Source organism: Osmerus mordax, chromosome 19 (genome assembly GCF_038355195.1).
Source record: "Osmerus mordax isolate fOsmMor3 chromosome 19, fOsmMor3.pri, whole genome shotgun sequence".
In the NCBI taxonomy this organism is placed as follows: domain Eukaryota; kingdom Metazoa; phylum Chordata; class Actinopteri; order Osmeriformes; family Osmeridae; genus Osmerus; species Osmerus mordax.
The window spans coordinates 6,211,810-6,238,076 of NC_090068.1; the positions used below are offsets into that span (position 1 = coordinate 6,211,810).

The following is a 26,267-nucleotide window of genomic DNA, read 5'->3' on the forward strand; positions in this document are numbered from 1 at the left end:
GAAAAAGCAAACAATCTCCTGGCGGAGGCTGCAATCTCCTGGCGGAGGCTGCTGAGAGAGAGAGAGAAAAAGGGAGGGAGGGAGGGGAGAGATAGATGGAAGGAAAGTGAGAGAGAAGGGGGAGAATGAAAATCTAATGGGCTAGATCTGTGAAATGTCGCCCCAGCCCAGGGGCATAGGGGCCTCAGTGAGGGGGCACAGGAAATGAGAGGACGTGGGGTGGGGGGGGGGGGGGGGGAGAGAAGAGAAGGCAGAAGGAGAGAGCGGTGGAGGGTGGCGAAGGAGGAAAGGATTACCGGCGGGCGTATGGGCTGCATCCGGACTCTTCTCTGGCTGCAGACCTTGACCGGCGGGGTTAACCGCTCATTTCCGACAGGCGGCGTCGGAGGGGGAAAGGTCAGCGGGGCCGACGGCGGGGCCGGAGAGGTGTGTGGGGGGGGGGGGGGCACATCCACTCTGCTCCACGCTGATAGGCCCTGTTCGCCGTCTCTGGAAGATTCTCCTAACTGCCGGTCTTCATTCGGCCTCCCTCACTGGGCGTTCCAGGCTTGGTTCCATTTGTAAACATGGCCCGCTGTTCTTTATGAGAAGAGAGACGGGTGTCAGTAAGGGTTAACACTCGTGTGGCGTGACGAGCACATTCGCATTAGTCTAACGTCAGGACGAATGTATAAGGTTCACAGTGTCTTCAAAGTCTGCCGAGTTTGCCGCTCTCTGCAGCGTTTTGTGTGCCGTTTGTTCGTTTTCAGGACTCTGTGAACAGTGAGCCCGTGACTGAGGAGAGGGTTAGAACTGACACACTGTGTCCACCCCAATAAGCTCAGCACTGGGAGAGGCCTAGACAGGAAACTGTCCAGGAAACAGGAAATTGAGGCTTTCCCTGTGTGTGTGTGTGTACGCGCGCGTGTGCGTTTGAAAGTGAGTCCCTACGTGGATACGTATACATCCGTATCATACTCGCAGGTCTGTGTGTGTGCGCGCGTGTGTGTGTACATGCGCCGGTGATTCATACACGGTTGTGTGCTCTCCTCTGAAGCACCGTTGTTAAGGAGCTCATTAATTCTTATGTTTTCGCAGCACAGCTCGACTTGAGACGCAGAGGCAAACACGTGGAGTTGAGCCAGAGGCCCGTCCTCTCACTGGGGTCGGGACCAGCAGGGTGGGAATATGGCTGCCTCTACACACACACACACACAGTGTGTGTGTATGTGCGCTGCTTCAGTTTCCCTGTAACCCAGGTCACGCAGCCTGTGGGAAGTGTGTGTGTGTGTGTGTGTGTCGTCTTGCGTGTACACGGCGCTCCGTAACATGCAGCCTGGCTCGACATGGCCGTCGTCTGTGTGACACGGCAGCGTGTCAGGGCTCCGTGTCAGGAACGCCAGACGGAATTAACCCCCCTTCCCCCGTTTTCATGTCAAGACGTCTCTTTCCAGTAGACTGGAGACGGGCTGTACACAGCTGGTACAGTACAGGAAGTCATAAGCTGTTACCAGGTGGTTATGTGTCTGGATGGGGGGAGGGGGGGGGGGGGGGGGGGGGGGGGAGGTGTGAGGGGGGTTATGGGTGCTGTTGCCACAGATAATACACGTCGGTTAATACATGTGTTATTTATTTATTTGTTTTATCTCTAAACCTAATCGCTGATCCCCCCGCCGCGTTCATTTCCTTCCACTAATTCCCAAATCCAGGCAAATCCAAAGGTATTTAATAATGCTCTGCATCTGTGTACCTTGATTGAACTATCATATTCCGGGGCTGTTTGGGTTTGCATTAGCGGCCGGAGGCCTGTGTTTGTTAATGCAGCGACTCGCTCCGCTATCCCGCGCTGTCACGTTAAAAAGGGAAAATCTTCTTTTTTTCCACGGCGGTCTTTGTTTTCCGGCAGCTTGTAGGAATGGGATTGACGAGGGACGAACATTGGGTGTCATCAGAGGGGGTTAAAAAGGACACCGTCTGATTTGGAGCGAGCCACAAGGCTGTTCCGGCGAGCTCCGTCACACCAACACACACGCTGTTTGCACCGTGACGCATCTCAATTGGAGCTATCGATTTTGCTAGCATTGTCCACTCTAGCAGGCCCCCCCCCCCCCCCCCCCAATCATAACAATATATCTCAATAGCAGTCCCCACTCGATACAGGATGCTAAGCTTTTCAAGAATTGAATCAATTCAACCAATTAACCATCATTACCAGCACTAAACCCAAATTAGCTATAATTAGATGTTGGCATTAAATTAAGCATGGCAACATTTGGGCTCCACTCTGCAGAGCATAAGAGCAAAATGTTGGGGACCCACTGAGAGGAAACGGTTATCTACGCACGGCAATTCTGGGGGTAATTAAACAATGGAGGTCTGTAGGAGGTGTAGGTTCAACACACACACATGCACACACTCTCACACACACACGCTCACACACACCCCAAGCTTGCACAAACACGTGCATTTTCTCAGTTGGTGGCATGACATTAGCAAGTGTTCCAATTATTAGTAACTAACACCTGTTTTGGTGATAATTGAATACGAAGCGTAATGGGATATGAAATGAATGGCAGTGATGTTCTGGCAGAACGTCTAAATTCACGAACCCTCAAAGCAATTACATGACATCTGCTTTGCTGAGAGAAACTTTGTACACTTGTGTTGCCGATGGTTAAGTTCAGTGAATACAAACAACATTTCGAAGCAAAACCAATGGCTTCTCCAGAGTGGTAGGCTAACATCAGCAAGCATCCAGGATCCAGTCCCTTGACCTCAGGGTTAAGCCCCTGAGATGTGAAGAAACCCCCCCCGCCATTTGTGAGGCCCGGGCCATAGCTAAACAGAATGGAAAAATATTATATCAGATTAGTGTGTATTAAGGGGCAAGCCTAAAGACTATATTAGTGTAATCCCTCTGTTTTACTGCAGGGCTTGTTCACCAGGCTCAGGCAGAAGTGCGGGCCGGGCGATGGGGTTGTGGGGGCGGGCAGAGGGGATTAGGGTGTAACTGAGAGGGGCTTAATGGTGTGTGTTAGGATGGGCCAGGGCGAGCGAGCGCCACTCTGGGGGTAAGGAGTCCTCACAGCGTACACGGGACACGCACACACGGGACACGCACACACGGGACACGCACACACGGGACACGCACACACGGGACACGCACACACGGGACACGTACCATCGAGTACACAAGGCCGGTGCCGTGGGCTGAGTGTACGGCGTGTGCCCGTGCACCGTCAGACCTTAAGCCGACGTACTTGATGTGTTCTGCCGGCTCTGCTCATGACGATGTTGTTGTTATTGTTGTCGTTTTTTTCGATGTTTCACTGTTCCTCCTGGTTTCCCCCTATTCTGCTTGCCTCGGTCTGCCTCTCTGTTCATTCTGGGTTCCTTCCTCCGACAGGTCCGATGAGATCGAGGCGGTGATGTCAGACTTGGAAAGAGCCAATCAGGTGAGTTTGCGCGCAACCAATGTCGGGTTTTGTCTTTGTCTTGCCCGAAATGACCAAATGATCAAATCTGAACCCCTTCTAACCACAGAAATAAGTATCCTGTCCAAACTTAGTCGGCAGCCTGTCCGCAGTCCGAAGAACAAAGAACATTCTCTGCGACCGGGGGGGGGTGGAGGGGGGGGGGGGGGGATGCAAGTGCAAACTATCAAAAAATCGTCATGAATAAGAAGGGAAAAACCACACAGACTTCCCCATTAGCCGAGAGAAGAAACACAGCGCCACAGAGTGTGACTAATCAGGCTGCCCCCCCCCCCCCCAACCCCCCTCCATCCCCCCCCCGCCTCTCTCCCTTTAATGTATCCTCCACGTTTTCGGCCCAGAAACATCAGCGCGGTGATTAGGCATTATTTACACTGAGACGACCCTTTGATAATGTGCGGAGATCTCAGCCGGGATAATGAGGGCTCGTCCTAATTACTCTCTGTGGACCCGCAGTCTGGAGTTGTGGACGTTTTTTTTGGGGGGGGGGGGGCGGCGGTGTGCGGCGAGTTTTCATCACGTTGTCCTGCCTGGTGCTGGCAGCTCCTACGGAGGAGGAGCGGGGGGGGGCTTCTCAGGGAGGGGTCTTCTCTGGTGACTTGTTTTCTGGGCGTTGGGGGAAGAGCTGGATGTGGTGTTGTGTTAGAACGTACCTGGGAGGTAGGATGTTGGGGTCGTTGGGGTCGAGGTGGAACCTTGTTGACTTGGCGGTTATGTTTTCTCGCCGTGTACAATATCACAAGACCGTAGTTTTGTACAGTTTGCTATGTGTGATTATTAGGGCTCTGTAAAAGGACATCTCAAACAAACCACGTCGAATTGAGTTTCGAACGGAATTTTGGATCTATTCCCCTCTCCCGTCCCCATTATGTATTTGTGTCACTGCCCTGTCACTCTCTAGGAGTGAAGTACAGCCCGGAAGAGTAGGTCCTCACCTCAGCATGCTAACGGGCTCCACCCGGGCCCTGCTCCGCTCCCACTGCATCGGCTCCGCGGCGCTTTTTAACCCGCCGCTCGTCTCCCGAACGACAGCCGTGCCGAGCAGAGCGGTGTCACCCCCGCCTGCTGTGACACTCTGGGGCGCATGTCAGCCATTATCAGCAGTCATGTTCCCGTCCTCCTCCTCCTCACCCTCATCACCGCGTGGATGTGTGTGTGTGTGTGTGAGAAAGAAGGGACAGGAGAGCGAGAGAGAGAGCGCGAGTCTCTCGGCGCGATCGCGCACTTTGGCTGTCACTCTCCTGCCGCGATCGTCCCCCTCGTCCGCCGCGCGCCCCTCGCGCTCGTCCCACACGAGCCACCACCTGAGGAGTTAAAGAGGCGCGCTGGCTTGAGTGAGAATTGCTCGCGTCAGCCCTTTTTATACCGTAGACCAAACCTGCTCTGTTCACCGTGGCAGGGATGATTACGGCGTCACGCTGTCAAGTCAGGTGGGAGTCAGGTGGCTGAGCGGTGAGGGAATCGGGCTAGTAATCCAAAGGTTGCCAGTTCGATTCCCGGTCATGCCAACTGACGTTGTGTCCTTGGGCAAGGCACTTCACCCTACTTGCCTCGGGGGGAATGTCCCTGTACTTACTGTAAGTCGCTCTGGATAAGAGCGTCTGCTAAATGACTAAATGTAAATGTAAGTCTTTGTAGACCGTCTGTGCGCGGTAATGAAATCCACAGCATTAATATTTACGACATGTCTATATTGTCAGTCACAATGTCGACTCTCATTTCATCATAGATGCGTGCAGTGATAGGCTCAGGCTTGGTGATAAGAAGAAGAATATAACCACCAAACAATTATTTACCATGAAGTCACCCCCGCTCTCATTACCTCAGCTTTCGGAATAATAAATAATGTTACATCTCCATAATTCCATAAAGATGAAAGGCCTCAGATCCTCACACGTCGAAAGGTTGAATGTCTAAAACCTCTCTGCAACGTGAGTCACCAGGAAGCCCCGAGTGTGTCTCTCTTCACCGCTCTTTCTCGAGACCGCGACTGATAAAAGATGTTTACTCCCGTGCGTACTAGCCTTCCTCTCGCTGGCAGCCTCAGATCTCTTCGATCTGGGGCCTGCGTCGGCCCGCGTGGGTGTTTGTGTGACCTCTCTTTCTCTCTCTCTCTCTTTCTCTCTCTCTCTCTCTCTCTCTCCCTCCCCGTGCAGAGGGCCGAGCAAGCCGAGAGGGAGGCGGAGGCGCTCCGGGAGCAGCTGACGTCCGCCAACAAGTCCCTGCAGCTCGCCACTCAGATCCAGAAGGCTCCTGACATGGTGGGCGCAGGCAGGGCTGGCTCGGCCACGCCGCCAGACGGCTCTCTGGTGTTGAAATGGCCCCAACATACGCCCCATCCAGTCACATGATCGATAGACGGTTCCAGGGAAAGGCTAAATGAATGGAGAAACGAAACCAATCTAGTTTCCACACGGATGTGCCGCATGATCCAGAAAAAGCACTCTGTTGCTGCGTAGCGTACGGTATAGATGTTTGTTGAGGAGGCCCGGTTGACCTACATTTAGGAGGATGTCCAGAGGAGGAGATCCAAGTGGCTTGGATGCTCTTTGCATAATTTCCCTTTTTCGTAAACTTACCTGTAGATGGTCAATTCGACTTAAAGCTATAACGCGGGAATACCTGTGGACATTGCATCGTTCCCCCCAAACGGGCCCGTTTTAGTAACGTGCGTTACAGTGCATGTGCGCTTTTGCCTGTGTGTTCATCCTAACGTGCTCGCCTGTCTTTGTGCCCCCCCCCCCCGCCCCCCTGAAGGAGCAGGCCCTGGAGGTGCTGTCTCGCTCCAGCCTGGAGGTGGAGCTGAACGCCAAGGAGCGCGAGGTGGGCCGGCTGGCGGAGGACATCCAGCGGCTCCAGGCCAGCCTGGCCAACGTCCGCGAGAACTCGGCCTCCCAGATCAGCCTGCTGGAGCAGCAGCTCTGCACCAAGGAGTCCTCGGTCAAGGTCGGTACCAGGGGGGGCAGACAGACAGCCAGACAGCCCCGGTCGATCGACCCGGTGGGGTTCCGACCCACGTGGTAGATGCCGTCGTTCCTGGGAGAGCTTGTCGGCCCCTTCCCCTCGCCGGGGCTCGAGCTTAGATGTAACTGGACGTCCTTGCTTGTGGACAACGAGAAACGCATCGTCGCGTTTTCGGGGTTAATGTCCAAACGACCTTTGTTTGCGAGTTCCGTGAAGCCTTACGCATCGGCCCCAGAGCGCCAGTCAGGTATTACTCCCGATGAACCCCCATCTCTTTGTTTTCACGTGGTCTAAATATTCATAGGAACAGATAGGCGGTTAAACAGCAAACTTAAAATCGGAGCAACTTTTGCCTTTTGACAAGTCGGAACGTTCCGGAGCCCTGACTCATGTGCAGCTCCGAAGCCCTTTCTGCTGGCTCCCGCTCGCTCCGTAAACGTCAGCGACTTACACCAAACTGCGGGGCACCTCTCACTTGGCCCAACATTTTTCGGGGTATGAGCGACACTTCCTTGTATCCAGGGAGACGGAACAGAGATGTCATCGCGTCGTGAGTCTCATACGGAGAGACTGGGGATCCTCTCCACTTCCCGGTTTGTCTTAACAAGTGCGGCTACGTGCCAAACGTGTGTTTGCAAATCGCATAGGAGCGGAGCTGAGGGGGGGGGGAGGGAGCAGTCTTTCTGTGGGCGTCCTTCCTGCGTGTTAGACTTAATATTATATGTATGTATATTTTACAGTACAGAATATTCCCCTATGGTAATCGTCTGCGTGTCTTCAACAGCCACCTCTGTAAAAGTGGTGCTCGTGGTTACAACACCTCCTGTTGTCAGACCCGCTTTGACACTATAGCTCTCCTCTTTCTAGTGTCCTTGGCTCGCCGTACGACAGCCTGGAAGAGTCGTCTGGGTGTACTGTATCCTTGGGAACTGAGAACACTCGAATATGCCCTTACTTCCTCCAATCCTCGAGTGTGGGTTCCCAAAGGGTGTATACCTGCTTGTACGAGTAGCAACTAAGTGCGCCTGGTTTTTCTTCCCCCCGCACAGCAACTGGAGGAGAAACTCCAGAAGCAGGCAGACTATGAAGACGTCAAGAAAGAGCTCAGGTAATTGACTTTCTGACTTTCCTCCCTCCCTCCGTCTGGCTTCCACCAACCCCCCCCCCCCCCCCCCCCCCACACACACACACACACACACACACACACCCTCCACCACTGGCGTCAGATCAATTAACTTGACAAAATTAACCAGGACAGATTCCATTGCTGCCTTCCAGCCTCAACTTGTGACGCCGCAGTGCGTGAGTAAGGGATGACCCAGGCTACAGTCTGGTCTTTACAGATTCGCCCTAATGCCATTTGGACACCCTGCCAACCCGCCCTCAAGACTATCATTAACCTTTAGATGTAGTCCCAGAGCAGGAGCGCGCTGAGCTGTCCTCTCATTGGCTACGCGCCGTTTTCCCGCCAATCACAAGCGGTGGGTTTTATTGGCCTTTCGGGCCCCTAGCAATTAGCCCAGGCCTTAGCTACTGTGACCGGGAGTATCCAGAGTGGATGCAAAACATAGATGTGGTGTATCGTCAAGTAAACGGGGCATTTTTCCGAATGCTGTATTCAATGTAAGTGTTTTTTGTTTGTTGTTGTTGTTCACGATACTTTTACAGATTTGAGATGCACGATGCACTGTGCCACGCTAACAGACGTTAGATGACTACAGAAGATGATTCATGTGATGGGGCATTGTAATCTCTGTCGTAAACGGTTCATTTAAATGTTGATGAGCTCCATTGTTCTGGATCAGGAGACGGGCTCTGGCGATTGCTTTTTTTCCTTTTCTTGTTGAAAGATCCCTTGTTGAGTAGCTCCAGTCCTCTGGTATAGTGCTGCGACTTATCTCAGTCCAAGTCCGTAACGAGGAGGCTAACTTAGTTAAGATTGGCAGATAAGATAACGAGGAAGTATTGCCCATGTTTAGGGACTAGTAGTCTTTCCATTTGGATTGAACAAACTGGTCACTAACGCAGGCTGACTGGACATGAATTTGGTAACCACATTTTCTGTATAATATTCCCAATTGCATGCTATCGAGGAGAAATCTGTGATTTGAGCTACTTTTGAGCTAGTCCGATGTTTGGCCTTCATAACAGCTTCAATGGAATTTGTATTGAAAGACCCTTATCTGAAAGAGACGCATTCCACTCCAATTAGTCGACGTTTGTCCTTTACAGATAATATCATAGGGAATCCAATCGGCACCTCAGCGAATATCAGATCAGCCATTCTAATTAGGCCAAGCATGATTGGGTTGACAGATTTCATTGAGTTATCAGATTGTGACGGACAGACTGGAGTGAAGGCCACGGCGTTGAGGAATCTCTCGGTGGCTCTTGTCACGTTGCTTGGCTTGTGCCTCAACCTTGTTTTTCGGAGGTCCAGCGCATCTGGAAGTGACTGCGTACGAGGTCCTATGACGCTCGGGTCTTTTGCACACGAATAAAACCCGTAACATGTCTCGTTTGATTTCGCAGTGTCCTCAAGTCCATGGAGTTTCGCTCAACAAACTGCTCCTCGGCGCAGGTATTGACATTTATTTTCTATTTTTTTGACCTGGATTTAGAAGCCGTGATGACTTTGCGCCGTTCGTTTGGAAGTTGTTGTGGAATTACTACGACTATTCACCTCGTGTTTACTCTTTGCCCCTACCCCTCCCCTACCCCTCCCCCCAGGACACGAAGCCTCTGGATCTGTTGCTGTTGGAAAAGACTCGGAGCCTGAAGTCTGAGAGTCCCTCTCTGCGCCTGGCTAACAGTGAGCTGAGTGGTGAGTCCACCTGGTTCACACGCGCACCCTTCCGCACTGTAAGCTTGCAGGGGAGGTTTTGTGAAGAGGAAGTGACACGATGTACTGTACGCCGTTTCAAAAAAATTTACACCTGTCCGAGCTCGGCTCGAGGGTGGATCGTCGTGTTCCAATCTCCTTGGAAACCAGGCGGTTACAGTTGGCGGAGTTCTGAGGGGTGCACTCGGCAGTATGCGTTTATTTTGGGGTTTTTTCAAAGCCAACCGAAATGTTCTTTTGACAAAGGGCTTCCCGGTAAAACTGCCTGTCACGGTCTGGCGACGTCGGCTGGAACAGAGCAAGTCTCTTAAGCAGTGATAGGGTCGTTTCCTACGAAGGGGATCTAATGTTTAGGTTTAACTCATTGAGCGGCTTTCAGCGAGGCACAGAGCCTTCCATTGATCTCGAGGATCCTTATCTCCCTCTCCTGTCACGACACGCCAGTCCTTTGAACCGCACCGCAGCTTTGCACGAACACGCGCATACTCAATCCGAGTCACTTGACGCTTCATCTTTGAAAGGCTCGTGTGGAATCGTTAACTCTGCGGATGGCTGTTTGTTCGTCTGTGGCCAAAAGTGAAGACTAACCTGGAGTAGTCTCAGGACAGTTTAGGAGAAAATCTTGCCGGTTTACGGTATCAATGATTTGTGAGGGCCAGGGTGATCTCAAGCTCAAAAAGGCCAAGGAGTTCTTTTGTTCTTGCAAAAGAATGTGCGTACATCTGTCGGTTGCCTTGAGGGGTTATAGACAGGAAGTCCAGTAGTCAAACAGGAAACTGCGCCAGCTATCTCGGGGCCAACAGAAGAAGGGTCTGTTAGACTGAAAGGAAATAAAGTTATCTCTCCAGAGAATGACTCTTTTACAAATATAGGCCCACTCCGAAAAAAGGCATCGACTATTTCCATTGGCACATGCCCACGTCTGACGGCAGGGGAAAAAAGGGATATGTCTGGCTCCTAATGTATAATGGCGCGGAATTACATGGTTCAATACAAACAGTCGACTCACACCATTAAGACTGAAGTACTGCTTAGCACTGCTCATCTTCCCCCCTCTTTCATCTCACGCGGAGAATCGGGCCCTTTTAAAAGTGGGGCTCTTGTCGAGGTAGCGGTGTCTGCGGAGATACGTCTGGCTCTCAGAGGCAGCCGTCTCCGGGCAGAAGCGTCTCGTTCTGTCTGAAGGTGGCGCCTCCTCAGGGCGAAGGTACGGACACCTTACGGCGAGAGCAACGGCTTCGCAGACGCCGACGTGAATTCCTCCATTTCTTCCCCCCCCCCCCTCCCCGTGTGAAGTGTGTCACTTATCATTTACGAGCAGGAGGGAGAAATGTCACGGACGTTACCTCAGGGCCCTCATTGAACTTCTTTTAAATGTAATTGTATTTGATCCCCAAACTCCACAAAATGACCTCTTCTGATTACCCAACCACGCCACTGGCTGACGAGGCTACACAAACAGGTAGCGACGACCAGACACGGTCCAAGGCTACATCGCATCCCTGCTAGTTAGGGTCAGCTCGTTTTCCGCCCGAGGCGCTTTCAGCTCCGCACCGTCCACGCAGACTGATGGTGGTTGATGATGTCAGGCAGCAGTGGGAGGGTGGGGGGTAGGGGAGGGAGGGGAGGGCTGTATGTTGTGCCGTTTTGCCCACCGTGGGCGAGGGGGGCCGGGGGAGGGGTCCAGGCAGGGAGGTCAGTGGCTGGAGGAGACGGGAGTGATCCAGTATGCTAATGAAGACCTCCACCCCCCTCCCCCCACCCACCCTGTCTTCACCCTCCTCCTCCCAGCGTGCCCTTTACCACTCAGCGCACTTGGACTTTTCCGGAAATGTCATCCCAATTGGCTTCGGGTCCCACCCACACACGCCTCGTTCTCGGGAAAACGAGGCGTTTTTGGTTTGTGTTTTTGTAATGGGACCCCTTGTTGTTGTCTAGCATCATCTTCGTGTGACTTCGTCTACACACCCCCAAGGCCCTGTTTGGCTGCAGGTCACACAAGCACCCCTCTCTCACTCCTATTCCATGTCTGACTTATGGAAATCATGCTGCCGATCGGCAGATGTTTCATGCCAATAACATGTCGTCATCTGCGTTATTACAGCCTCTTACAAACAGCTTGTCGAGCCCTTACATGGTTGCACACAGCTGAAAAGATGGTCATTATTCGAACGAATCCACTATATATAATGATAGCTCTCAGTGCCAGTGTGTGCTTTGAAACCGAAGTGATGGGAATCCCCGAGCGTCTTTGAGTTGGTGGTGGCCTGCAGCGGTCTTGGGAATGGCAGGGGGAAAGGGTGACAGGCAGCGCCGGCGCGCTCTCGTACAGCGCAGGTGAGCGCGGCACATCTTCCCCCGTGACCAGATCCTCTCACTCGCCCGGGACGCACTTGTCTTCACCATGGACGAACGTCAGTCCACGCCCTGAAGCCCTACACATACAATGCAAGACTGCAGGCGTATGCGTACGGACCACACACACACGCGCGCGCGCACACACAAGAGAGTGTTTTTTTTTTTTTTTTGCTTTTTTTTTTTACAACAAAAGAGACCCAACCGGCTCATTCTAACTCCTCCTCTCCTCGGAGGCCTGTAATTGGATCCCGAGGAGTGTATGAATCTCTTAGTGCCTCAACACTGCCGACTTCAATCGTATCAACCTGAAGCTCCTCTTGAGCACTTGAGTGTCGCCGTGTCGAGGTATCGTTTGCTTCCCCCCCGTTTTCTGCTGATACTTTGTCTAGATTGCTGTCTGTTGTCGACATTCCGATGATCTTTGGTCTGTGTCTCGCTCGGCAGGTGGGACCGGTCGAAAGGTCAAAGAGTCGTCGGAGGGTCAACAGCGTCTTCCCGCCACGTCGATGGCCACCAACCTGCAGGGCTCCCCCCCCCCTCCCTCGTCCCTCCACCTGCGGACGGGCGCCGGCACGGACCCGGCCCCGGCCGCCGGCGCCGCCAACGGCACCCACCACTTCTCGCCCACGGGCGGCGGCCTGGGCGGCCAGGACTTCTTCGGCTCGTCCACGCTGGCGGCGGCGGCGGGCACCGCGTTCCCCCTGGCGGGCAAGGTGGCGCTCAACTCCCTGCTCCAGCGGCAGCTCATGCAGACCTTCTACTCCAAAGCGCTCCAGGACTCCGTCTCCGGCTCGGGCCCCACCCTGCTCTTCTCCCCCGCCCACTACCCCGCCCCCAACTCCCTCTCGTCCAGCCCCCTGCCCCCCCACCAGCAGCCCCAGGGCCAGCACCCGTCGGCGGGGAGCCCCGACGTCAACGGCCTGGCTCCGTCGCCCAGCCAATCGGAGGGGGCCGGGAGCGCGTCGGAGGGCGAGGACATGGACACGGCCGAGATCGCCCGGCAGGTGAAGGAGCAGCTGATCAAGCACAACATCGGCCAGAGGATCTTCGGCCACTACGTCCTGGGGCTGTCCCAGGGGTCGGTCAGCGAGATCCTGGCTCGGCCCAAGCCCTGGAGCAAGCTGACCATCCGGGGGAAGGAGCCCTTCCACAAGATGAGGCAGTTCCTGTCGGACGAGCAGAACATCCTGGCCCTCCGCAGCATCCAGGGGAGGCAGAGAGGTGAGGCCTGAGAGACAGGGGGGGAGGGGGGGCGGGTTGGGGGGGATGGGGGGAGCGTTTTAGCTGCAGGGAACCGAAACACTCGCACATGCCCTTAGTAGCTTCCCGTTCCTTCTCCGTCAAAGCCGCGTAAAAAGCGGTGAGAGAAAAACAAAATGGCGGCAAACCTGCCAACCCTTTCAACGTTTCGGCTTTACGCAAGACGCATCCCGATCACTTTGATGGGCCCGTTCTGTTTAGCGGGCTTTCGCCCTTACCTCAGCCCTGCCTCCATAGCCCCCTGCCTTTACCTTGATGAATGGACAGCGATCCTTATCGCTCGTTCCCCAGTCATGTCTCCTGCCAAAACCTCCAGACTAACCCCAGCGACGCCCCCCCACCCCCCCCTTTCCCCCACTGTCGTTATCACCTCCCGTCTGTTGTCGTAGCAACCAGCCCAGGAATGTTTTTTTTCCCCAATAGTGTGAGGAGGGGACATTTAGCAGCCAGTCTATCAAAATGTCATCTTTGTCTACGCCACTCAGACTCTCAGCACTTAGCGCTGTCGGGGCCCCCCCTGCCTTTTGTTATTGATTTTGTAACAGTCCTAAATGGCACGGTGCCATTTTTGCCAGGGGAATGCAGGCAGCGTTGTGAGGTTAGGGAGCAAGAGGCAGACTGATCCCTGTCAGATTGCCTCTGTAGAGATTCTTACCCGATCTGTCTGAATGGGAGCATCTGCGCTAGTCAATAACAACCCTGTCTGGGCAGGTAGTGGATGGGAGTGTGTGAAGGGGGGGTAGGCGACGGCACGCAGACTGGATCTCTCGGTTCTTGCTTCCGTGGAAGTCGACCACTTTTTGTGGTTAAAGGTTTTCTTAAAAGGCCAGGCTATGTCGGTACCTGCGTGAGTTGTTCAGTGGGGATATCGATAGCGTAAACCCCAGCGTGTCTGGTGTTAGAGGTGCACATTGGCTCCTAATTTTTCCTCTTAAAACTCGTCTCACAATTGGACCCAATAGGAAGAGCTGTTAGGATTCCAGGAATCGGTTTTAACCAGTCCATAAGTCTACTTTGTCATATCTATGTTTTCTCTCTCTCTCACGCACACACACATACTCTTTCATTCATCTGATTTACTTTTACATTAGCCTTTAGCCTCCCACACTCTCTCTCATTCTCTCTCTATCTCACTCCCTCTATCTATCTCTCTCTCTCTCTCTCACTCTCTCTCTCTCATTCTCTCTCTCTCTCTCTCTCTCTCTCTCTCTCTCTCTCTCTCTCTGTTCCCGAGGGATCAAAGGAAAAGTGTTTTGCTTGGACAGCGTCAGTGTGCACACGGCCTCTGCAAGCCCGACGAAAGTGAGCCAGGCGTGCGGTTCAGCACCAGGTCCGCGTCTAGTCGCTCCTCGTTCCGCACCACGGGCCGGCTTGGCAGCCGGGGGAGGCCTTCTGTGGAAGTCTGCGCTCGGGGCGAACGTGTACGGTAGTTCCTCTCAGTGTTAAAGCAGAGCTGGGAACAGAAGAACACGCTTTTTTCTTTCTCGCGCTTATTTGGAAACTCTTCAAGGAGTTGGGTCTGGCAGGCAGCCTCGAATCTGTCCGCCGAAGGCACAAGTTTAGCAAGCATGTTAAATAGAACAAGTCGTATCTTCATTTGATATTTTTTTTGTCGCTGTTCGATGTGTTACAGTTGTGCTCTGATCGTTAATATTCTCAATAACCAGAACCACAACTAAGTGGCCTGGCATGCTCGATCCCCTATCAATGTCTACTCTGGAACATGTAGGAGGTTTGATCTGTGGTTGAAATGGTGGAACATGTGGATTGACTTAAGTGTTGCCCGTGGGTGGTTTAAGTCGAGTCTATAGAGTCCTTTAGCATACGTGAACAAGGCACTTGTGCATAAAAGCACAAGTATTGCCCTTCCCAAACATTAAGACCCATCCGTCTAATCCCACCGTCCCAGCAAAGGGACCTCAGCATGGTTAACCTACCCGAAACAGTGCTGAGTTTTGCTTAGACGACCACTAAGGTACTCAGTGACGCCTCAGTCAAAGAGGTCATCAACAGACACCTAAGCCCAGGGATCTCTGACACTTACTTCATTTCTGTCGCCGCTTGTTTTCCAACAGAGAACCCAGGCCAGAACCTGAACAGAGTGTTTCAGGAGGTTCCGAAGCGAAGAACCGGCTCCGAAGGCTCCTCGAGGCCAGGTCTGTTCTTTGCCTTCCCTATCGTGGTTGGTTTAGTGTTGGGTGGTTATTTTGGTTCTGTTGTCCCAAATTTGTTGTTGTCTTAAAGTCTCACATCAACTCTTCTGGCCTGGAGTCTTGTTGAAAACGAATAGGTAGACAGATATTATATATACATAAATATATATATATATGCAGAGGAATGAGGTCACCATAGGTCTTAGTATCGTAATATGTACGCTTTGGGGAAAATATAGGGGGTGGGTGTGGCAGTCAATAGACATACTGTAGGGCGGATACCTCCTTCCAAACAACCTGCCTAAAACCAGTCCAAACCAGCCCACGCAATCACTCTCCCAGTCTGACATCAGGGAGAAACCTCACACGTATAATTTAGCCTCTAAAAAGCTTCTTTATACGATCTAGTATATACTTTTCCGAAACCCATGCAGTGTTTCGTTCGCAGTGAAAATGACCAGGGTGTGGTTGGTACATGCTGTTTGGCACTTCGGTAGGCCGCATACACGAACGTTTTTCGACACAGTTTTTAATAGGTGGTGGTGGTGGCCTCCCCCCCAAAAAAACTGTGAAAGTTCAAAACACAGAGTTCTTCGAAAAACATAGTTAAGTTGTGTCCCTGTTGACCCAGCAGCTGGGAACAAACACCAGTGTGTGTGTGTGAGGGGACATGGGGGGAGGGGGGGGAGGGGGGGGGAGTTCATGTGGGCGCATGAGTCTGTCATAAAGTCACCGTCACCCTGGAACCTGATGGCGTTGCCGGTGGCAGCTCGATGCATCCTCGACACCCTGTGGCTCTCCCTCTGGGACTCCCATCCGCCCCTTTGCCCTCTCCTTCACCGGGGTCACCCCCTTTCGGCGCCGAATTACTTCCAGTTCACCCTCATGTTCCCAGCTGCTTCCGCCACCCGCCCTCCTTGCACACGAGAAAGACAGAGCGTTGACCTTGCCCAATTACTCGGACCGCTCACTCAGTGCAAATGGGAGCGGGGCGAGGGGCACTGGCCAGGCAGGGGACAGGAGCCTCTCTCTCCGCTCCCTCATGTTTCACTCCAAACACCAATTAGCTTCTCCTCATCTGAGGCCCGTCCAAAACGCTGGGTCTTGTGTTTCTTATGGAGACCGTCCAAAAAAATCTAGTCTGGTTCCCGTTGTGTGCAGAGAGAGAGAGAGAGAGAGAGGAGAGAGACACAGAGACAGATAGATGAGGAGGACCGAGGTAGAGCGAGAGATAGAGAGAGAGAGCCAGGCTCTCGTTCTCCCTTCATGAGGAACATGTGTGGCCGTGGCTTCTTGTGTTAACAGGATTGAGCCGTGTAGCAAATGGGACCCCAGGGGAGGGCGATCGGCCGCGGGCCGGCGGCGTGTGCCAGGGAGGTTGGGGGGAGGGGGGAGGGTCGGTAGTTGTCATGTCAGAACTCACCGAAGGGAAAGGCCTGCGAACGCATCACGTTGCCTCCCCTGTGCCCCGGCAGCGCGGGGTCCGTGGCGACGCAGTGCGCCGTTTCCTACCGCCCCTTGTGCCTGTGGGGGGAACGCTGTACTGCCCTGTTATCAGCTAGCGCGCTGCTAACTTGTTCTCTGTGGGACCCAAAGACTGCGTCGGTGCTCGCGCGCGTCCAGTGACGAGGCAGGTCGCCGCACAATGAAGTCGTCCACCCGTCAAGCTGTAGTCAGGCACTATCTCGCAACCACCTAAGCTCAGCCCGGAACCTCCTATTGGGTACAGCCTGTCCATTTTGCTGAGCCTTTGACCTATCGTTGCCTCCTCCCCCAGGGAACATCACCACGCGGATCCGGACCCCCGAAAGCGGCTCGGACGAGGCCATCAAGTCCATCCTGGAGCAGGCCAAGAGAGAGCTGCAGGTGCAGAAGGCCGGTGAGTGGAGCAACCTCTCTCTCTCTTTCCGACCGGCACGACTCAGTCCTGATCCGAGGTCAGCTCGCACAAGGACGTCACTCGATCGGCATGTCGAATTTGGAATCAGCTGACAGGCGCCTGTAATTTCCCATTGAATTCGCTTCAGTTCCCGCCGTTGTGATTGGATAGTTCGTTGCGCGCAGCCTTTCCCCAGCTCGCCCATGTATGGAAAGGTCCTCCCAAGTTAAAGGAGACCTATGCCTTTTCCAGCGCTCCGTCACGTGGAGCTGCATCTCTTTCACGCTGCCCCTTCCAAAGCCCATAAAGGGGATTTCATAGGAATCTGGGCCTTTGGTTTTTTCGACACGGTTCCTAACGGGAGATTCACACCCGTGTCTTTGTGACCGAAGTTTTCCCTTTGTGGACTTTGTCACCCCCTCCCAAAAAAAAAAAAAACGTTAAGTGTATCGAGGCTTCAGACAGGAATTCGCAGCCTCATTTACATTTAGTCATTTAGCAGACGCTCTTATCCAGAGCGACTTATAGTAAGTACAGGGACATTCCCCCGAGGCAAGTAGGGTGAAGTGCCTTGCCCAAGGACACGTCAGTTGGCATGACCGGGAATCGAACTGGCAACCTTCGGATTACTAGCCCGATTCCCTCCTCCTTTTATATATATATATATACAAATATCCTCCAATATATCCTCATTTAAATATATATATACACATGTATTCATTTAAAAGATACAATGGGGCCCCGGGTGCCTCCTTTAGAATGTCTTAGAGCTTTAACCCTAACCACCCTCTCAACGCCGTGCCACCCACTACAGATGGTGTGGAGGAGCGACAGCGACGAACAGGTTACCCAAGAAGCATGGGCAACTATTTCGCAAAATATGCACAAAGTCTCAATTTTGGTGAGGACATGTACAGTATGATCTTCTTATGTATAACTGACACACTGTGGTACCCGCAAACAATGAGACACAATGCAAATCACAGATGGGTTTTTTTTCCCTTCGGTTTATTTTAAGCTTTTCAAGCAAGTCGTAGGCTTTTCCGTCTCCATAGAGATCTCACCTTCTTTTTTTTAGCTGGTTTTGTTGACACAGTTGGGGGGGGGGGGAAGGGTCTTTCCGATCTTCATTTGGACTTTTTAACACCCAGTTTACACTATTACACATCAGAGTTGGGTTTCCCTTTCTGTTCTTAAGGATGCGGTCCAACACCTTGTCGGACACCTCCTCCCCCGCCCAGACTTGTGTGTCTGTGTCAGGCAGCGCAGTCGGAAGGTGCTCGGCCCGACCCAACCGAGTCTGATCCGCCCCTTCCCCCTCTCTCCCGCAGTAGACTCCTCCCAGCCCCCTCCCTCGTCCAGCGGGGCTGGCTCCATCGGCGGTGGGGGCTCCAGCTCGGACGAGACCATCCGCTCCATCCTGGAGCAGGCCCGCCGGGAGATGGAGGCCCAGCAGGCAGCCCTGGAGCCCATCCTCAAGGCCTCCTCCATGGGCCCCTCCGACCTGGCCCTGCTGTCCCCCAAGCTGCTGGGCGCCCCCGGCCTGCCCCCCTCCTACTCCCCCCTGGCCCTCTCCCTCAAGAAGCCCTCCATCCCGCCTTCCTCTTCGCCTTCCTCCCTCCTGGACTTCCATTCGGCCATGGTGAAGAAGGAGGGCGCAGAGGTGGCGGTGGGCGATGGCGGGGGAGGGATGCTATTGGACAGCGGGACCAAGCAGGGGCGGGGCTCCTGGAGGGACCAATGGTGGAGCAGCATGCACCCGAGCGGGCGGGGCGTGTCGGCGAGCGGGAACGATGACGCGCGGAGTCAGGAGGACAGCAAGGAGGTGAGGAACAGGAAGTACACGTGACAGCTTCCTGGCTGATGGTCCTTAGATTGGCCAAATCACACCTAAATGTTTAAGCATCAACACAACTACAGTATTTCAGTTGGATGAGCATAGCTTATTATGTGAGATAAAAGTACGTTTGGAACATGTCTGACCCTGTTTCGGAGCACTCTCTACCATGACCTTAATTATCCTTGGATGTCACTGTAGTCAAATGAAAATGACACCGAAATGCATGCCTTCATTAACTCCATTTAGGATAGAATGTGTGCATGCTTTTGCCTGTTTGTGACTTAGCTCATGTTGTCGCCAACTTCGCTCAAAAACTACTGAGATTTGTAACCCAATATTGCCTCAGACGTCCCAACCCTTTGTTGACGGCCTTGGCCTGCGCCACCTCGTGCAGAGGCTTGTTGGAACTCATTAGCGTGGTGAATACATTTGTAAGGTGATACACGGAGGTGCTCTTCTTATAGACGACACCAAACAGAAGAGCCATTGTCAGCTTTGGCTGGTAACATGCAGCTGCTCCAACGACGACCAGAACGTTCTATAGGGGGGGAGGGGTGGGGGTGGGGGGGCTGTCTGTGTGCCTTGTTAGCGTGTGTTGTGTTTGGTTCCGAATGTGTGAGGTACGCGGCGACACCGAAACGGGTTTGGCAGCACCGCAGACAGTCTGCCGCGTGTCTCCATCAGATATGGCAGAAGCTCCGGCTATCCGCTTTCTGAGGCAGGCCAGCTTCTCCAAAACGAGAGCTCGGCTTCTCCACAGCATTGAATTCATCTCCCCAACCATCCCCCCCCCCCCTGCTGTTTTTTTTCTTCTCCAGCCACTCCTCACTCACCTGCTCTGGACTCTTAAGAGCAGGGACAGATTAGCTACCACACCCTCTTTACCCACCTCGCTGGACGCAAAACGAGTAGCTACTCCATCGTCCATCGTGACAACCGTTGGAACAGATAGCCGATAACGTCTTCCTTCCACAGTGGCTGTAGCTCCTAGCCGTTAGCTTTCCCCTTCCACGATACCCGTGCGGTTAGCATTTAGCGGTTAGCATTTAGCGGTTAGCCATCAGCGCCCACCTCCCCCTCCCCCCACCCCAAACCCCACTCTGACTGTGCCTCTCTGTGTCTCCGCCAGAAGCCTCCCAGGCTGGCCGGCTCCTCCTCGACTGCTGCCCCCTCCTCCTCCTCCCTGGACTACTGGAAGGACTGGCCGCGGGCCGAGTCCCCGTACTCCCAGGCCGGCTCCGAGCCCCAGGGCCCCAGCCGGGCCGACACCCCCCAGAGCAGCCCCTCGCCCCTGGGCTTGGTGTCCGGCCTCGGCCCCTTAGGACCGCTTTTGGCTCCAGGAGCCGGAGCCGCCGCCGCCGGGAAAACGGCCAAGCCGGTGGTGGCGCCGCTCACGCCCGAGCAGTACGAGTTCTACATGTACCAGGAAGTGGAGACGGCCGAGCTGACGCAGCAGGTCAAAGACAAGCTGGCCAAGAATGGCATCTGTCAGCGCATCTTCGGAGAGAAGGTGTGGACATTTTGCCCCCCCGCGGCCGCCCCCCCCCCCCATCCCCTGCCCGCTCAGGCTGCCCCATGTAGTTGCAGTGTTGTGTGCTACCGAGGCAACCGACTGAAATACCAACAACCTAAACTCGGAACAATTGAAAGCATTGTTTGCAGATCTCAGTAGTTTTTCAGGAAGATGCTCAGTCGCTCTGTGTTTATGTCGTGTGTGCGTGCGCATGTGTGCCTATGTGTATGTTGCAACAAGAACCTGAAATCCCTCTACTGTACTCACATGCAGCACAATGGCTAACATGAGTACACTTTTCAAATGTTGTTGTTTTCCATGAATTCAGTAAATACTGGATTTACAAGTGTGTTTCTGTGTGTGTGTTGTCCAGGTGCTGGGCCTGTCTCAGGGCAGTGTGAGCGACATGTTGTCTCGGCCCAAGCCCTGGAGCAAGCTGACCCAGAAGGGCCGGGAGCCCTTCATACGTATGCAGCTGTGGCTCAACGGAGAGCTGAGCCAGAACGTGCTGCCGTTACAGGGCCAGCCACAAGGTACACACACACACACACCCAACACATACACTCCACACAGTCCTCCCCACCAACACAGACACACAAGCACACCACATACACACACAACACACGCGCACACACACACACCCAACACATACACTCCACACAGTCCTCCCCACCAACACAGACACACAAGCACACCACATACACACACAACACACACGCACACACACACACACACACCCAACACATACACTCCACACAGTCCTCCCCACCAACACAGACACACAAGCACACCACATACACACACAACACACACGCACACACACACACACACACCCAACACATACACTCCACACAGTCCTCCCCACCAACACAGACACACAAGCACACCACATACACACACAACACACACGCACACACACACACACACACACCCAACACATACACTCCACACAGTCTTCCCCACCAACACAGACACACAAGCACACCACGTACACACACAACACACACGCACACACACACACACCCAACACATACACTCCACACAGTCCTCCCCACCAACACAGACACACAAGCACACCACGTACACACACAACACACGCGCACACACACAACACACAAGCACACCACACACACCTGCGCTGCCGCCACCACATAGTAACATAGATACACATGCACCGAAGGCCAGACCATCGCACACTCACAGAGCCAAATGTAAAGTCATTTAATGTCAGACAGGATGCCAAACTGGGTGACTGCATGTCGCGTTTCCCTTGCTGGAGCACACAGTCTGTGGAATCTGCATCATTAGAGAACGCTTTCACCACAGCGATGCACAGAGTACGGACTGTGTGATGACTCTGAATTGCATGTGTGTTTATATATGCCCACGTGATTGTTGGTGTGTGTGTGTGGTCACGGTGTTTGTCTGATTGATGGCCTCTGAGACCAGGGAGTGCCTCTGTCCTTGCCCACAGATTAAATTCTCCCGGGACGCTGTCCTTGTATTGAAATGAAAATCTCCCCCAGTCTTACCGGGGTCTCGTCGCCGTTAACGGCATAAGCACCGCCGGAGCGCCATCGATCACCCGGAGGGGTGTGTGAACCTGTCCGTCAGGTCTCCCTCGCGCTCATCCGTCTCCGTCCGCCCCCTGACCCCCCCCACCCCCACCCCCACCGCCACACACAGATACTGTACACACGCACACACACATTAGTTCTCTCAACACACATGTGACCGTGTAGCGCAGAGGTGTACTGTACGTTCACAAGCGCCTCGGTTCCCGTCCACTATTGGCCGGAGGAGCATCATGTGACTCTCTACTCGCTGTGTTCACGTCTTATCTGGAAGATCGGACCCTTCCACAGACGCGGACGTTTCCCTCCGTCGCCTCCGCACGACCTCGAAGCGGTTCCAATAACGGGAGTTTTTTCGCCGACCGTGCGACGCCGTGTCTCAGTAGCCCAGATATCGTCACAACCGCCCCTCCCCCACCACACGCACGCACCCACACAGCGTGCGTGCGCCCGTCCGGACGTAGCCAGGGCGACCGCAGGCTGGCTAATTACGGCTGACTAATTAAAGCAGGGACGTCTGGGGAGGTGATGAGGGCTAGAGACAGCCGTCGCCTTGCCAAAGGGACAGCCAAGGACACGATGGCGTGTCCGCCGCCGTGGTCGCGGACGTCGTCACTGTTGTCGGTGCTGTTGTTGCTAAGTTTCAGATGGATAGAAACTCGGGGCTAATCACATTTTGTGGGCCCTCATTTGCGTTCCCCGACCCGAGGTAGATCAATTAAAGGGCGAGTGAGGCTGGTGCGTGGAGTTGATGAGTTTTGGAGGGAGAGAGTCAGCGTGGTCGAGGCCCCAGCCACGAGTGCAGAACATATTTAGAAAGGGCTCTTGTATTTTAAACTTCACTTCCAAGTTAGGGAGACAGTTGGTGAAGATGCAACTTGTCCTTTGATATTTGTCAGTGTTTCCTCACCCTGGACTACAAACAGGCGCTTCAAGCGGTAGGAAAAAATAACCTCTTCTGGTTTCTCGCAAGTCAAACGACTAACGAACCCTAATGAAGACCCGCGACTCGATTTAATTCAATTGTGAATTCCCAAAAAACATGGGAAAACAAAACTCCTTGAGAGACTCCCATTAACTTTCCTGTCTGAGGCCTGCGTGTTGTCTAAGCCCAGCATGTCTGCTGTCGGCATGGTCTCTCTCCAGACCTCCCGCCCGCGACTCAGCCATCCCACAATGCCCCAGTGTGGGACAGTGTGTCAGAGGGGGAGCTGCCACTGCCGCTCTTAGTGACTCAGGCACCACTGACGGAGAACAGGTCCGACACACACGACACAGGCCGTCTCTCTGTGTGTGTGTGTGTGTGCTGTGTGTAATTGGCTCTCTGTACATCGCGCACACACTCTATGCTAGCGGGTGCTCAGCAGTACCGTAGCATAAAGGCCACAATAGAAGACGCCACGACTACACATCCTGTTCCACTTATAAAAATACCCCATCATCAAACATCACACCGGAGCACCGGAGCGAGACACTGATTCCACACCGCGCGGTGCCAAGATAACGACGAGCCCGCGCGCGTGTCATCAATGCATCATAGCTCGGGGCGCGGAGACACGCCGTGCACACGCCAGCACTTACACACGACGCAACGACACTCGCTTCCCCCCCCCCCACCCCCCCCCCCCCCCCCTCAACCTGAGAAAGGTTGCATCTTTATTTAGCTCCCCCCCCTCGCCCCACCTCCCCCTCTCGCCACCCTCCGCCAGCTCGTTTGCGGTGATGAAGTGGCACCCGGGGACGACGGCGTCTTTAACGAGCGTCTGATGCGAGGGAGCGCGCTCCCGCTAGGGGAAAGGCAGCCTGCCCTGCCCTCCTCCATCTCCTCCTGCTCCACCCAGTGTCTCCTCCATCCTCCACCCAGTGTCTCCTCCACCTCCTCCTCCATTTATGACAGGATGCTACATCCCTATACTCCAAACACACACAGACACACACACACAACCACAAGGACAGACGACACACACAGGCACTCACACGCATTGTCCTCCACCTCACACACACCCTGCACTTTCTTCTGGCATCCACACACACACACTCCTGGCTAATTAATATGCAAATAATCAGCCCATGGCATGATGAATAGGAGCGTAGCTGGGTCGGCCGGCCGGCCTGGGTTCCCAGGGCTGGGGCTACAGCGTGATGAATTACATTTACTGGCTGTCCTACATTAAGTACCCTTTCTCCATCATTTTTACCGCAAATTAGCCCCAGCAATATATAGATTACACTGATGACTTAGACAGAGGAGATCGGGGAGTGGATTGAGAGAGAGAGGGAGAGAGAGCGATGGGTGAGCGAGAGAAAGAGAGGATAGGAAATTAATGGCTTTTAAAATGGGCGCGTAGCTTAAGACGAAAATGTAAATGTCAGCTTGACTTTTTTTTTTTTTTTTTTGTTTTTTTGCCTAATCCAGGGCTTGGCCAGAGAATTTAAAAGGACATTATGTTCTTGGGATGAGCTTTAATGGGACACTTGTTGGATAGGAGGACCAGACGGACTTATTTGCGGAAAAAAATAAAGGAAAGGCTCACCCAATTCATATACACGCATTAAAAATCATGATGCCATAATGTGCGCACAGCATGCTCAATCAGACTCCCAACAAACAAATATGGGTGTCCCATGCATGACAGACCTCTCTGACTAACAGACCTTTCTAACGTCACAGACACACACACCCATATCTCTCACTCACTCTTGCGTACGAAAATGCACACGCACGCCTTTTGTCTCGAGCAAAACACGCACATCTATATTTTATTCACACACACACACCCGAACAAACGCACTCGGGCTAGTCACGACAGCGGGAACCGAAAAGTGTTTAAAAGGCCCGTTTGTAGGATTAGGCGGGAGAGCTGGGGTAATGGGCAGGGCTTTGAAACCTCAGCCTCTGTCGTGCCTGCCTGCGTCCCAGGACATCTTCCCAATCTGCGTGGCCTGGCTTCCCGGAGAACACCCCTGTGACATGAGACCAGCCAGATGGAGAGAGAGAGACAGAGAGAGACAGAGAGAGACAGAGAGAGACAGAGAGAGACAGAGAGAGACAGAGAGAGATTAGGTCTGAGGCAAAATCCTGTCAAAGCCCAATATTGTTTGGCAGCGTGCTGTTCATCGGTCCTTTGTACCATATAGAGACGACACACATAAGTATAGTCGTTTGGGGAAAACGTCACCGAGCGAAAGTTTATTTGTTGTTTGTTTGTTGAAGAAATGGGCCAAAGTACAACAGTTGTGTGTTGGAGTGTCGAGTCCTACTGGGCTGATATGGGCTGTGTTCTTCACCTCACACAGCGAGCACACTCAATGATAGACCGTCATTAGTACACCCCTCAGTTATCCTGGCTATAAGCAGCCATCCCCGGTGGGCTATGGAGGACACACCTCCAACGGTGTGTGTGTGTGTGCGTCGACTGTACAACGCGTGTAGGGCGGTGTGTTTCCGTCCGTCCGTGTGTGTGCGTGAGAGGTGAAGAGCAATCCCTGCCCCCCTCATCTGTCTCAGCCTATCCTCTACCCTCAATGCCAACATGGCCTCACAGGGTTGGCTAATGAGACACACACACACACACACACACACACACAACACACACACTGAACACCCTATAGATACTGTATGTTGTACTGGTGCCAGCTGTATCCCACACAGTAACCAAGGGTCATGCTCGACCGCAATGTGACGTGCGGAGCGTAGAGGCGTGATTCCCCAACGTTCCATTGTTATACGAATTCCTCTCCCACATTTGCATGTGTCAGAAAGTAGAGACACAGTCGAACTGTGGTTAGGGGCGGAATAGACTGTCGCATTTGCATATGCTAACGCGAGGAGAGTGGAGGCATGGATTGGTATTCACAGAGCCGTGTCTCTGACGGAGAGGGGGGCCTGTGGGGTAAGCCTCGACGGTTGTTTTTCCCTCTAAACGTGAGCCGAGCGCTGTTTTAGGCCTCTCGGTGTCACCAGTGTCAGGGTTAAAAGCAGCAAGCAGCTGAAGGTCCAGCTGTTATCGCTCTTTCTCTCCCTCTTACTCCCCCTCTCTCTCTCCCTCTCTCTCTCTCTTTCTGTCTCTCTCCTAGTCCTCCGGCTCCAGTCAAAGCACATGGCCCCGGGCGGACCACATCACCCACCCCCCCGCCCCCTCTCGTCCTCTGACCTCCCCCGTCCCCTCCCTCCCCTCCCCCATTCCTTCCCCCTCAGGGCGACCCTGGTATGGTGACATGGCTGGGCTGTGGGTCGCTGGCACTGTGTCACTGGACAACCTGTCATGAGGCCTGCACACACACCACCACCACCCTCCCCCCCCCACACACACACACACGCACGCACACACACCCCTCACACCATGCCGCCAGTTAAAATGTCACCAGTCTGGCCAGTGAAGCAGGCTGGATATGCGAGTTGACTGCTTGC

General features: G+C 53.7%; 1 protein-coding gene across 1 annotated transcript in view; it reads left to right on the forward strand.

Annotated features, from left to right (window-relative positions):
- cux1a (cut-like homeobox 1a) overlaps positions 1-26,267 on the forward strand; it is a 61,932-nt gene that overhangs the window by 21,606 nt on the left and 14,059 nt on the right. Inside the window, 13 exon segments of the mRNA XM_067257687.1 lie at positions 3,386-3,434; positions 5,630-5,734; positions 6,231-6,419; positions 7,487-7,545; positions 8,970-9,018; positions 9,168-9,261; positions 12,082-12,858; positions 14,973-15,053; positions 16,828-16,929; positions 17,744-17,840; positions 18,229-18,754; positions 19,899-20,279; positions 20,656-20,815. Of these exon segments, the coding sequence (XP_067113788.1) occupies positions 3,386-3,434; positions 5,630-5,734; positions 6,231-6,419; positions 7,487-7,545; positions 8,970-9,018; positions 9,168-9,261; positions 12,082-12,858; positions 14,973-15,053; positions 16,828-16,929; positions 17,744-17,840; positions 18,229-18,754; positions 19,899-20,279; positions 20,656-20,815 (2,669 nt within the window).